This window comes from Arachis ipaensis, chromosome B3, assembly GCF_059453495.1.
Source record: "Arachis ipaensis isolate K30076 ecotype BB chromosome B3, ASM5945349v1, whole genome shotgun sequence".
Classification (NCBI taxonomy): Eukaryota; Viridiplantae; Streptophyta; class Magnoliopsida; order Fabales; family Fabaceae; genus Arachis; species Arachis ipaensis.
In genome coordinates this window covers 128,661,017-128,675,396 of record NC_142438.1, presented here as the reverse complement: position 1 = coordinate 128,675,396, position 14,380 = coordinate 128,661,017, and the positions used below count along the sequence as shown (strand labels likewise).

Here is a 14,380-nt window from a genome sequence, read left to right as displayed (position 1 = left end):
TCTATCAATAACACCATTTAAAAATTCACATTTGACATCCATTTGATAAAGTTTAAATCCTTTGTGAGCGGCATAAGAAAGTAACAATTTTATTGCTTCCATTCTTGCAACCGGAGCAAAAGATTCATCGAAGTCAATGCCCTCTTTTTGATCATATCCTTGAGCCATTAGTCTTGCCTTGTTTCTTGCAATGCTACCATTCTCACCCAATTTTTTCTGAATGATCCATCTGGTACCCGTCACTTTCTTTCTATTTGAGTTTGGTACTGATGTCCAAACCTTATTTTTCTCAAATTGAATTAATTCTTCTTCCATTGCCTTGACTCATTATGGATCATCAAGAGCTTTCTTCATATTTTGAGGTTCTATTTGAGAGATGAGAGCAAGATCATTTTGTTCCAAGCTTCTTCTATTTGACGATCTTGTGGTAACTCTTTGAGATGGATCTCCAATTATAAATTCTTGTGGATAGTTCTTACAAGAACTTTCATTCTCTGGGCCTGGATGATGATCTAGTATGGATTGGCTCTGTACTATTGAGATTTTCAAAATTCTCAGCTTCGATATGAGACAAAACAGATTTGTCCCTGCATTTTAATCTGTAGAATCAGAGACAGTATTTTCCAGCATTTAGTCATCATCAATTAATTATTACTAGTGTATGAACCCGTGCTCAGCACGGAAAAATTTATAAAAGTAAAAAAAATTTATATGTTTGGATATTTTAAAAAAAGCACAAAATAATTATTATGTTAAGAAATTTATAAAATTATTATCAAAATCAAAGTTTAACTTAAAAATAGTGAGTAATAATCATTTTAAACTTTTTTTAAGTAAAATAATTATACATTGATACAGAATTTAAAATAAAATTAAAATATTTATATTAGAATCCTATTTTTTCAAAAACTTCTCTATAAACAACATTGATGGTTAACTTTGCAGACATTCATACGTGATTCATAAGTAAAACTTTAAACTTCTCTTACTCTTAACTCTTGAAAGTGCTACATATAGTTGGCCATGTGTAAAAACTGGTTTGGGCAAGTACAATCTAACATGAGATAAAGTTTGTCCCTAAGACTTATTAATTGTCATGGCAAACGATACTATTATGGGAAACTTTCTTCGTTGGAATCTAACTAGGACGGTTTCATTTGTTGGTACCATATTCATTCTTGGAGTCAAAACAATATGACCAACATTGTTATCCGTTAAGACTTCACATTCTATGACATGATTTCCAACCTTCCTAACTTGTAGCCTTGTACCATTACAAAGACCAATGGATTGGTCAATATTCCTCAATAACATCACCGGATTACCAACCTTGAATATTAATTTATGTGGAGGCAAACCAGAGCAATTTATGCTATTCAGTAATTCAGGACCATAGAGATCTAGTTGACTCTCCATATTCCCTTCATCCATACGAATCGAATCTGAACTAAGATATAATTTTTTCCCTCCAGGAATGATAGCCATCAGATGGTTGTTGACCTCTTCAACGATGTCCAGCGTGGGAGGCAGTATAGTTCTTGCTTTGAAAAAAATCCTTTGAGGACATGTTATCCAAAATATTTAGATAAGAAAAATGAACTAACTCATCAAATGCCTGGTCCGAAGAAGGAATAACAATATCTCCTGGAAGACATATCTCAGATTCACCATCCATATTGTCACATATTAGACCATCACAAACTTTCAATAACCACTCACCAAATTACTCTGTCTCATCTTGATCAGAAGCAGTCGTCCCTACAGAGAGTCTCATGTTTTTTGTTAGTTTGAGCATCTGACAAAACTTCCAAAGGTAAGACGAATTCACGGTTGAATGAACGATATCTTATCTCGATCCTCGTGAAATTACAGGAGGAATTTATCTAAAGTCTCCACCTAGTACAACCACTTTTTCTCCAATGGGCAAATCTTTGTTATATGTTGGAGAAAACCTCATGATATCACCTAAACATTTATCAAGCGCTTCATAGCAGTACCTACTAACCATTGGAGCCTCATCCCAAATTATAAGTTTGGCTTTCAACAACAGCATTGCTTGAGGGGAACCAGGTTTGATGTTACATACAGAATGCTCAGTTATATTCAGCGGTATTTTGAACCTTGAGTGTGCTGTTCTTCCATTGGGAAGAAGTAAATATGCAATACCACTTGAAGCAATGTTTAACACAATATCACCCCTTGAGCGAATCTCAGCAGACATAAGGTTCCAAAGAAATATTTTTCCAATACCCCATAACCATACACAAAGAAAAAACCCCTTTATCACAATACACAGCTATAACAATTTTATCGAATGCATATTTCTGCTCAGATGTTGCGATGGCTAACATGTTTGAGGCATTTTTCTTTAAATCATCCCTGTTAAAATTTAGCTCTTCCCTGATAACCTTTTCGGTTAACAAAGGACTATCAACTTCAATTGCTAAAGGCATATGAGGATAGTCTTTCAAGGTTTTACCATAGGAATGTAAGATCTTGTCTATATCCATTAAGCACAACTGATTAATCTCATCATCTCACATGGTTAACTCTGCATATTATATGATACTGTAAAAATTCAATCAAACTAAAAATGATCAATAATGAAGAACTTTTATAATTACAATTATAAAAACACACCCCTGATGTTCATCACGGTTCTCTGTGGATACAAAATATCATCTGGGAGTTCATGCCAACATCTATCCCAGATATGTTCTGGTCTTGAGATATTGTTGGATGTTAATAGAATGACAAATAACCTTCTAACATATGATCCTGAGGCCCACGAGCTTGCTTCCTTAATTGCATCCATGAATTCTGTGTCATCTTGCAAGAGTCCAAGGATGAAGCATGCATCTCTATACGTAGCATAAATTGTTCCTCCTATTGTTCTTATATCTCAAAAATTCATACATCCTCTTTGAGTATTCAAGAGAAGTCGTTGGTAATATTCTTCGGTATTTGCTGCAAAAAACTTGGTTAAAATCCCACTTTTAAATTGCTAAATGGATTAGGCTACGCGATTTCAATTAGTATGCAGCTACACATCCGCATAAGATTAATTTTTCTAAAAAATATAGAACAATTCTAAAATTGTGTAATCTACAGATTATAACTGCTGAAAGTTATTTGAACATTTGTTTTCTAGTGTAGATAAATCGAATAAAATGGATGTGGGGTACATGCTGTTAAGATTTTAAATTTAAATCATCAAATAAATAAGATCAAAATTGAATATAAACTCGTCATTACCTGCAGGTACATGAGTCAACCTTCCAATTGCAAAGTCTTACTTTCGAGGAAACCACTTTGAAGCATCGTCCTTCCAAACAAACTTGGTTGGAAATTCAGGATAAGTCAGACTTCGAGTATAGGGATATGACATGTTCGCCGCCATCCATCCCAAAAACATGGACTTGAGATATTGCTCTTTCGACGATATCATTTACATTAGAAGTTTCACTACAAACCATAGGTTGCTCATCCTCCAAATGGAATGGAAGTCTAATCACAAATGGTTCTTTTTCTTGGATTTCGTATCCAAATAAACCAGACTGCCTCACATGCCGAAATGTACCTACAATCGTAGTAATTCCTAATTTTGTCAACAACTTGTGTGGCTTCTGACGGATCACCAGCGTTGTATAGGGTAGTTGTTACGCGGTCATTGCCCTTATGTACATACTTAAACAGATACTTAATAGAACTTGTTTGGCATGTGTATTCCACATTTATGTGACACCCGAACTTGAGCAACAATTCTGGATTATAAGCAACAATGAGCTTATTGTCTAGTACACATTCCCTTTTCTTCACTATTCGACTGTTATCAGTACGCCTATATTTAGGAAATCCGGCTTCATCAATGAGTGTTTGCTGTCTAAACTCTTTGGCATAAAACTTTGAACAGTATCCATTCTTCATGCAAGGTGAATTCTTGTTGTACGGACCACATGAACCATGTACCATGTAATTTTGAGCAGCTCCATGTAGATTTGGCCTTTCATTTTCATCAGAAATCTTAGCTGTTATATGTTTGTCTATGTCATCTGGTCTTTGTGGCTTGAACTCGATACTCATGAATAAAAAGATATGTGCATGTGGAAGCCCTCTCTTTTGAAACTCTATACTGCGAACATCTGAAAATTGAAAAAGACAAATGAGCAAAACATTACAACATAAGATTTTAAGAAGGTGTTGCATAAACACAGACTTACATCCCAAAATTTTGCCAAAGATTTTTCCCTCTTTTAGGTCATAAATCAAACCATCAAGTTTGATCTTGAAAACTCGACACAATATATCAGGGCGGTCTTCTACCTTCAATCCAATGGGAGTCACTTCTCTTTTTATCTCATCCCATTCAGGGTTACAGGTCATAGTGATAAAATAGCTAGGATATCCTGCATATCTACAAATTACAAATGCATCTTTAAAATTATTCATCATGTACTTAGGTCCACCGGTAAAAGTATTGGGAAGAATGATTCTTTTGCCAAGCCTTGCAGCATCTACATCCCCGTTTATAAGACTTTCATGCAGAAATTTGTATTTATCAACCCTCAACTGTGGTTGTTTATACCTAAAGAATTTTAACCTCTCTGATTTCACCATTGTGTAGGCATCTACCAAAAACTGTTGGAATAATCTCTTTGATATCAGAATTAATAGAGATTCACCCGTCCTTTTCTGTACGTAGTTGAAAAGCAAAGAATTATCACAAAGTGATTGTTTTGTTTTTCTTTATAGTCCTAGCGGAGATAGAATCTGATGTTGCAATACGCAAACAAAATCCATCCTCCCCATACAGAAACAACAATGGATATTGCAAGGCTAAATAAGATGGGTGAAAAACATCAATCTGTTAGAGCTTTCTAGTTTGACTCTCTATAATAATATCTCTATCTTTGCTTAGTTGTTCGACATCGCCAACAATCAATGCAACCACTTCAGATATAGATGGCAAGTTGTATGTCCTGCCATCTGTAGTCCTTTTACTAATCAACTTAAACTTTATGTTTGTGCAATTTTTCTGTTGGTACCTATCTCTTGCATAACGAAAACTCTTTGCCAAACTATTATATTTGTCTAGCACGTTTCTTAATATTGCCACAATTTTCTTATCCCACTCATTTATAGCTTCATTGGAACTGCACAAAAAAAAACACAATAAATTTTATGTTATTTTCTCTCACAGATAAAAAATAACTAAAATGTTTGACTGGTTGCATGAAAATTATCGAAGTGTGCTTATCCGATTATCAATCTCATTTTTTGTGTCATAGATATATAGTTGGGCAAATGTTGGTCGCAGACTATCCGGAGGAAGTAAGCTACCAATTCTATGGTAGTTTTGACCCCCAAGCTTAAAAATTGGAGGAGCAGTCCCATTGTTCACCCCATGGTCAATTTTTTCGGCCATTGATGTAAAACAAACCATTGAATTAAATGCCCTTATATTTTTTAGGAAATGAATACTTCTTTGATCTCCTCCAGTATGAAGTTGAATGAGCTCATCAGGAGGCAAAGAAAGTAGAGGAAGCTCGATCTTTCCTTCCATACAACATAATGAAAACTTTGGTTGGGGCAACTATTTGAATTCAGCAAGCCTTTCTTCAGACCACATCCATGCTTTACAGTGTTGACATTGATAAATAGGATTTTCTATATCCCACACATCTGCCGAATGAACTCTCTTTAGATACTCAGTTGTCATACCGATGCAATTTAGTCCATGATGTACACAAAGATGCAAATAAACATATAGATAAAATTTTTACATACCGTCTAAAGTTTCTGAGGATGGTATAAAATTATCTTCTATATTCACATCCGACATTGAATCATCATAACTATTCAAATGGTTTCAACAACAGAAACCACATACATTCAACTCTTTCACCGTCTCAGTACAGGTCCATTCGAATAGAGTTGCGGTCTCCTTATTGAATACAACAAAAGTTATTGTAGCAATACCATCAAAAACTAACAAATTCAACTTAGGTGCTTTTTTTATTCAAAAACATCAATTAACACTTGGTCTGTCACCCTTTAGTTACAATAAAATCATAAAAATTATATTCAACACAATTTAAATGCTCAAACACAATCTTCTTAGGCTTATCAGTTTTCTAGGTTTTAGTCTAGCAGAGAAGACTTTGGTATAAAATTGTTGTAGATATATGAATTTTTTCTATTCAGTCTATCTCATTTTGCCATTTTTTTTTGTGGATAGACAATATTTCCATCAATCAAAGCAGTTTTTGTTTTTAATAAATTGTTCTCTTATTGTCTACTAATTGTTGGTATTAAGCTAGATATTGCTAAATAAATTAAAAAGAGACATAATCAATTACATAACTTTATTGCTTTTTATGAAAAGATTGCACAAATAAGTCCAATTAAAGTCATACCTATCAACCACATTATTCATGTCCTTATTACAGCCATCGCAGAATTATGTATCCACATTAGCTTCTGCCTTCACGATGCAAACACAAGATTTATACCACCAACTTAAAACGGGTTCAACATTAAGAACAGTGGCCAGAACAACATAGAATCCAACCTACATAGGAACAGTTTGAAAGTCCAAAAAACAAACAATGAACCAAACATAAAAAAGTAATTTTCTATAAGGCACTCACATCCACAGCTTCACGTAACTCCTTTATTGTCTTCCTCTCAGTGGAATATAAAACTTCATCTTCATTAATATACGCCGGATTGCCAGAAGCACAGACAGGTACTGCGAGATCTCTCTATAGTACACGCTACTTATCAATCACAACGCCATAAAAATACAGTCAATATACACAGCCATAAATAATTCATAATATTGGTACAATACCTTTTTCGAAGCATCACAGCCTCAAGAACATCTGGATTTATCAAGAGCCTGGTACCATACATAATGTTCTATAAAATATTGGTACCTATGTACAATAATTATTGCTTAAATGAGTTGTACAATTATACATGACAGAAAAATTATCGAATAGAAAGTAACCAAAAGTGTCCTTACATTTAAAAAACCAACTATAATCTACTGTGAACCTAATTAATTAGTAAAAAAATTTTATTTTAGCAATGAGCTATACAAAAAAATATTTATTGCAAATATAAAATAATAAAAAGTATTATATAATAACAAAAATATAGCTTGAAATTATATATTGATTAATTAATTATTGAGTAATTCAACATAGAATTTACAATAAAAAATAAAAAACTAGTGATACAATTTATCCACGTGTATATAATAATATTTTTTATCACTTCAAATTTTAATTTCTAGAACGCCAGCCATTTGTCGGAATTGTTATTACTGTTTTCTATAATTTCACTTGTAATTCCACATGATCAAAAGTATTAAAACACAAAACACAGTACTTATAATTTTGCTTCCACGACATGTAGTATCACACTCTAAAATTTAAAAATAAAAAAATTACTATTATATATAACATCACACCATAAAATTTTAAAACTAAAAATACCTATTGAATCGCATCCCAATAATTAGTAGAAATAGCTACAATAAGATATAACCATTCGATAGTGGTCAAATCCTCACATACCTCGAAAATTCTTTACTCTTGCAAATTAAAAAATAACTACCGGTAGCTGTTGCTCACCCGCCGCCAGAAGACCCTTGATCCGGTCCACCATCTCTCTAAGAACAGCAATATTAAGCTTTAAACTGCAGAGAAAATATAAATTATTTAGAAAATAAAAAATTGCTTATATAAACATATTAAGTGCTAAGTAAGAGCATCGAAAAAATTCACCCGTCATTCTCAATATGAATGACCAACATGTCAATAAGTTTGTCATCCATCACATATTTTCTCTCACCCTCTACACTGATCATAACTCCAGCAACGTCTAAAATAAATATCAAATAGAAGATTGTACACAAATCACCCGTCTTAGTGATATTTTGTCATAAAAACAAAAGAAAAATTAACTTATATACTTGTCATAAATCATACACTTATCAACCAAAAAAAGATATTGAGGAGAGTATCCCATAATTTTTCTAAAAGGGACCAACTTAATACCATATAACGGTATTGCATCATAGAAAGAGGATAAGACAGTAGTTCATTTTTGAAAAAATAATCGAAAATGATGTGATGTTGTGCGGTACAACCCACAGTTGTTGCTAACTCCAAAGTATGTAAAAACATACACAGCTCCTTCCGATATCAATGATTCGAATACATATATCAGATCTTTATCTACAGAAGTATGCATAGTTGTTCTCTATTTTTTTCACAAAGCAAAATATTTTTTTATTCATTTTCTACACACAGTACCAATAAAGTCTAACTAAATAAACAAACAAAATTTATATAAAATATTTTTTTCAACAAAAATAACTGAATAAATTAAAAATATGATTTAATTCCAAAATATTAAGTATTAAGTATTAACTAATGGATTTATATTCACCCAAAAGGAAGAATATACATATAATGGATTCAAATATTTAATACTTTAATGTATACTATCATTATATTTTACACAAAAATTTAATTATATATTAACACAATAATTAAAATATTTAATTTAAAACGACTAATTTTATTGTTTAGTGACTTCACTTGAGTATAAAATTTTTGTATTTGATTTTTTTTCACGCAACTCATATAAAAAACAGGTTGAAAAAACTTTTGATTTATTTTTTTTAACCATAGGTATTAAAAAGAAAATATTCGTGATGATAATCATGCGTAAGAATTAAGTGTTATGTAAAAGAGGGTTAAGATTAACGACAATCATGCATATGCGTTAGTCATATTATTTTTCTCTCTTTTTTTTCTTCCATATGCATCTTTGTTTAATGTGATTGATTTAGTCTAAAATTTTGAATGTTAAATTAGTGGAGGCTATACGCTTATTTCCTAACTGTCAACACTACCTAGAGATGCTTAGCACAAACTTTTCTAATACAAATCTCTCTTGTTAGTTGTCACCCTTACGGGAGGAAGAAATTTAAGTCTTCAAAGCTGAGAATAAAAAACAAAGAAGTAAGGAATAATCTGATTCTCAATTTTGTTGTGATGTGCTTATTATTTCTTATCAAAGATATACATTATGCTTTTTTAGGATGTGAAAGCAAGAGTGACTCAAATTTTGTTGTTTTTGGTCGGCATAAAGTCTTATATCCAATCTGCATTACTTAGTGATTATGTATCTTGGCATTAGTGCATGTCTTTGCAAGCTAAAATTTATAATTTTATATAATTGTCTATAAAAATCTTGCTAAAAGTCCCCCAATCCCTCTCTTTATTGGCCGAATACAACATTAGCTATATATTAAATCTGTTTTTGACTGTAGAATTTTTTTATGATAAAAAGCTTATGTTTTCTTACAGAGAAACACAGAATTGGATTTTGTCTATTTTTGAATGAATAGTCCCAAGAAAAGTAGAAACTGCTGAGGTTGAATTTATGACAATTATGAGGTGAGAATCATACAAATATGGGACTAAGTGTATGAAAATAGAGAAACAATTGTGTGCATGAATAATATTAGAAGTACCTACTCATCCATCAACACCATTTCAATAGAGCTAATGGATTTGGGGTCTTTGAATCTCGGTAAAGACCAAAGTCTGATTATTCTGACATGAATCTTCCAACATTCTTTTGGCGGTGCAATCATCTCTAACAAATCATATCGCCTAACTATTTTTTCTTTAGTGAAAAAAATAAGAGCAAACGTAAATTCTAGCAAGTACATATGGTAAGATTGTAGGATCACACCTCTTAGACTTTTATAGCAACTAAAAAGAGGTATATTTTCGAGTAAACCATTTTAAAATTGGAGTGCATCCAAAATCACATATCCTCCATAATCCAAAAGAAGAAAAATCTGTCTTGATGATTTAAAAAACGAAAAAAGATTTGAATTGAAAATAAAACACTTATTCTACATCATAAATACTGGCAAATCAAAATGTACTGAGTAAAAAAAAGGAGTATGAAAATAAGATCTGAATCCATGCCTTCCTTGCAGCAGCTCACCTCCATCAGTTACAGATAGGGAGCATCCCAGTGCGACGGCGATCTGAATGACAACAACATTAGTGAAAGTCTCCTCTTGCTGGTCCGCTATCTAACCTCTCTGGTCACATTAGTATCTCTGATCGTTGTCGACCTCCTCCCCGGCACAACCCCATCATCATCTCGTCGCCGTATGAGTAACCAGTCTTCTCATCTTTGCCGTTCTGAAGTTGCCAGTGCCAAGACGCCGTTCTCCATTGCTGGCGTATATGCTTGCTTGCTGAGAGAGAGAAGACCCAAAAAGACTAAAATAGGACTTTGGGTGCGGGTTGAAATTAATTGTATGAGATTCGGATAGGTTTTCTATCTGTCCAGCTTGGAATCGGGATTAGTCTCCATAGGTCCATGTTTTGTTAAGATGCAATGGAGGCAAGCAAGCCAACATGGTGTGGGCCCTACTTTTTCATTCCCTTTTTATTACAATTCACAAGTTCTATGCTTTGTTTGATTGTTGTATAAATCATGAATCTACATTGGGCTGCCTAGGAAATTAATTTATTTTGCTTACGTTTTAGAATGAGTTTAATTAATAATTTGTTATATAAAATTATTTTATATTTTTAATAAATCAAATCTAATGATATTAGTTAATAATACATAGAATAATTCCGTTTAGAATAAAGAAAGTTTTGCCTTATATTACTTTTGCTTACGGAAATATAAAACTTAAAACTTAACAATCCACGGAATATAAAAAGCTAAGGAAATTAAGGTGATTTATAAATTATCTTTAATTTATATATAATATAATTAAATTTAATGAATTCAATTAGAATAAACAACAAATTATTTATTTTATTTCAGACTTTATAAATGAATAAACCAATTAACTAATATAAGGAATTACAATTAATGTAGTAAAATTAATCAAGTATTATATACTATAATAAATTACGTTGATATTTAAATATCTAGTCAAATCATTTAGTTGATATAATTAAGTCATATCAAAACACTTAAAAATACACCATTCTTAATTAAATACTATCTATACTATATAAACCACATTTAAATCTATTTTCCCGTGCGTATATAATTCAAAGTAATTTACAATTTATTTGATTGAATATTATAATATAAAATAATTTATAAATTAACGTTAATTCATATATAATATATAATTAAATTTAATAAATTTAATTAGAATAAATAATAAATTATTTATTTTATTTTAGACTTCATAAATGAAAAAACCAATTCACTAATATAACGAATTACAATTAATGTAGTATAATTAATTAAGTAATATAAATTATACTAAATTATATTGATATTTAAATATTTAATCAAATCAATTAGTTGAAATTATTAAGTCATTGTAATAAATTGTATTGAATGAGTTAAAATAATTAAATCGGGAAACACTCTTCAGAGCATACTACGTCAACTCCATCAACAAAAATTCAATTTTTATATAATAGAATAGATTAGTTCTTCAAACTCAACAACCACCTTTTTGAATCTAAAGCATAAAAAAAGAGCTACCTATATAAGATATAGAAATACTTGAACCATTGCCAAGTTGAACTTGTTCTGGACCAAGGTACTCATATGATTGCAACATATTAGATTGATTAGCAGTAACATGTGTGTTGCCTCTGTATCTAGATACCATGAAGGGTTTGAAACTGTGCTTACGATAGTTAGGTAGGTAGAGAGATTGTGAAACGCTTGTGTTGGGAGGGATAGAGTTGTGAATATTGAATTAGATTGAGAAGTTGTGCTAGGCAGGTTTGATGAGGACATTGAAGAATTAGAATTGTTGTTCTGACATTGTAAGGGTGGTGAAATTTTTTGATTGAACCGATGGAAGCATTTCCATGCAATGTGTCCAAACCTTCCACACACTTGACATTGAGGTCTAGTGTTGTCAAAGAACAATTTGTCCCCTCTACCAAAACGTCCATCTCTATCTCTTCTACCACAATTAAATCAAATATTGTTAGGAATTTGATTAAAAGAGCCTTGAACTATGTTTGCTTGGATCATGCATTTGTAGATTTTATGAATTTTTTAGCCATATCATCATGTGTAAGCACCATAGTCTCTACTTCAGCCAAGCTAAACATTTTAGATTTAGAATTCACCATCGTTAATAGAACATGATAATCCTCAGTTAACCCTTCCAAAATTGCTTCAATGTGCTTATCAGATTGAAGAGGTTCACCCAAGGTAGTAAGTGAGTTTGCAATATTCTTAATTTTAGTGATATAATCAGAAGCATTCAAATCTTATTTCTTGATAGACTTTAATGTGTCTTCAATTGCTTAATCTTGTATCTAGCAGACTTTACATAGTAATATTCAGTTCTTGACCAGATCTCATAAACAAAAGTGCATCCTACCATCTTGTTCTTGAATGTCACATCCATGAATGCTGACATCCAAGATATCAAATTATAGTTATCCTAGCGCCATTGCTTGTTTGGAAGTGTCAATACCTACAAGTTTATTTTTTAGTGAGTCAAATTGAACAGGAACACGATTTTGATAGAGGTGATCTTGCAGTTTTTGGCCCCAAATTGTAAATAGTGCTTGTTGTTGCCAGGTTTTATGCTTGGTTTCTGTGAGCTTATCTACAATGGGGTTGAATGGTCGATGCTGGAAGAAATTGGGAGGTAAAGATGCAATTGCTTGAGGTGTGATTGCTGCATTTGTTTTGATTGAGTTGCCATAATCTTCTTTAGAGTTTGCCATGAATTTATAACCTTAAACTCTTGATACCTTGAATCAATTATTAAATGAATGCTTCAACAACAAAAGAACCAGTTATAAGAATAACTGAAAATAACAAACTAAAGTATTTAAGAAGAAAAAAAAAAAAGAATAAACAGAAATTAAATATTATTAAATTATAAACAAAAAAAATTGAGGTACTTCAACACTAAACAGTGCACACATAATAAAAAAAGTAAAGAAAAATATCTCTAAATACTTTAACTATTCAACTACACTCTTTACTATTTGCCTAATTACAATCTTACCTTCTGTTACGGTGGGTAACCAGAGATTGGTGGGCCGGATGACGTTGGTAGGCCCAAACGTGTGAGGGAGGAGACTATCGCGTTTGCCCGAAACTCGGTGTTCCTCCGTCCGACTTGCACGTGTGAAAGAATGGGGGGTGATACCTGCAAAGACACTCCGATGCCTAAGTTAGCAAGGGTATAAGCAAGTTTAGAATGTATTGGACTTAGTGATACCTGAGGGAAGTCAGGGTATTTATAGTGGTGAACCAATAACCACCGCTGAAGTAGTGCCACCTTTTTAGGCGGATAACCGTTCCCATATCTTAGGGAGGTTAAGATATGGCTCTATGAAGTGGTTAGAGAGTTTCTAGGGGCAGTTACTCATTCGAATGAGTGTTATCTGCCAGCTAACCCTCGTATCCGACTTCTTTGGAGCAGGTCGTGTTTAGTACCGACTTCTGGGACGAAGGCTGGTACTGGAGGAGGGCCAACCCTTTGGGTTGGGCTTCTTTGCTTAGATCTTGGGCCCTATTTATTGGGCCAGGGTATGAACAGTGCCCCTACTCGAGCCCAATTTCTTTTTAAGAGTTGGGTTCGAGTATTCAACTCGGGGTTTTGGCCGATTTGCAGGAGGACCGACGTGATGGTTTAGGAACCGACGTGATCTTTCTTGACCTTTCGGTTCTGACAGTTACGTCTAATCAAGCGTCGTGTCCGTTAGGGGTGTGCGTAGAGATTTAATGGCCTTGGTAACGGTGCATCTTCATTAATGACTGCCCCCATTTTACCATTATGCCCCTAACGTCTTTATAAATACTTTCCCTCTCTTTCGTTGTTTCGTTTCTGCAATCTTTCAAATTTCCCTTGCATTTGTTCGTGCTGTATTGTTGCGTTTCGAAGGTTCTTACTTCCTCCTGTCTTGATTTCAGACTCAAAGGTTAGTTTTTTCCCTTCTGTGACATGTTTTCTATTTGCGTGCCTTTATCTTGTAGGTAGATTTGGTTTGTAGGCTTTAGTTCCGTGCCCCTTCCCTTAGAGACCGTGTGTTGATTTTTCTTTTCTTTTGTAGGTTTCTTGTCACCCCCTTTTTTAAGAAAAGAAAATGGCTTCCGTAGATGCTCTCTCCCAGTGGGTAGACGTTACGGTTCTAGGGGAGGAGCCCTCCGTTGACACTGAATTTATCACCCACCTTCGTACTCACTATAGAATTTGTACTTCTGAAGAAGATGAGCCCAAGTACGAGTTGGTAGTCCCGGGTCCAGAAGACCGGGTTTGTTTCGGGAGGGCTGACGAGACGGCCCCTCATTTCTTTTTTATGTATGAGAGTATGGTCACTCG

General features: G+C 33.1%; 1 protein-coding gene across 1 annotated transcript; it reads right to left on the bottom strand.

Annotated features, from left to right (window-relative positions):
* Positions 1 to 1,077: 1,077 nt before the first annotated feature.
* On the bottom strand, positions 1,078 to 2,510 carry LOC107633693 (uncharacterized). The gene is made up of 3 exons (XM_016337296.1): positions 2,293 to 2,510; positions 1,953 to 2,198; positions 1,078 to 1,555 (listed from the first exon to the last, which is right to left on the bottom strand). The coding sequence occupies exons 1-3, from the start codon at positions 2,508 to 2,510 to the stop codon at positions 1,078 to 1,080; spliced, it is 942 nt and encodes a 313-aa protein (XP_016192782.1).
* Positions 2,511 to 14,380: the final 11,870 nt, after the last annotated feature.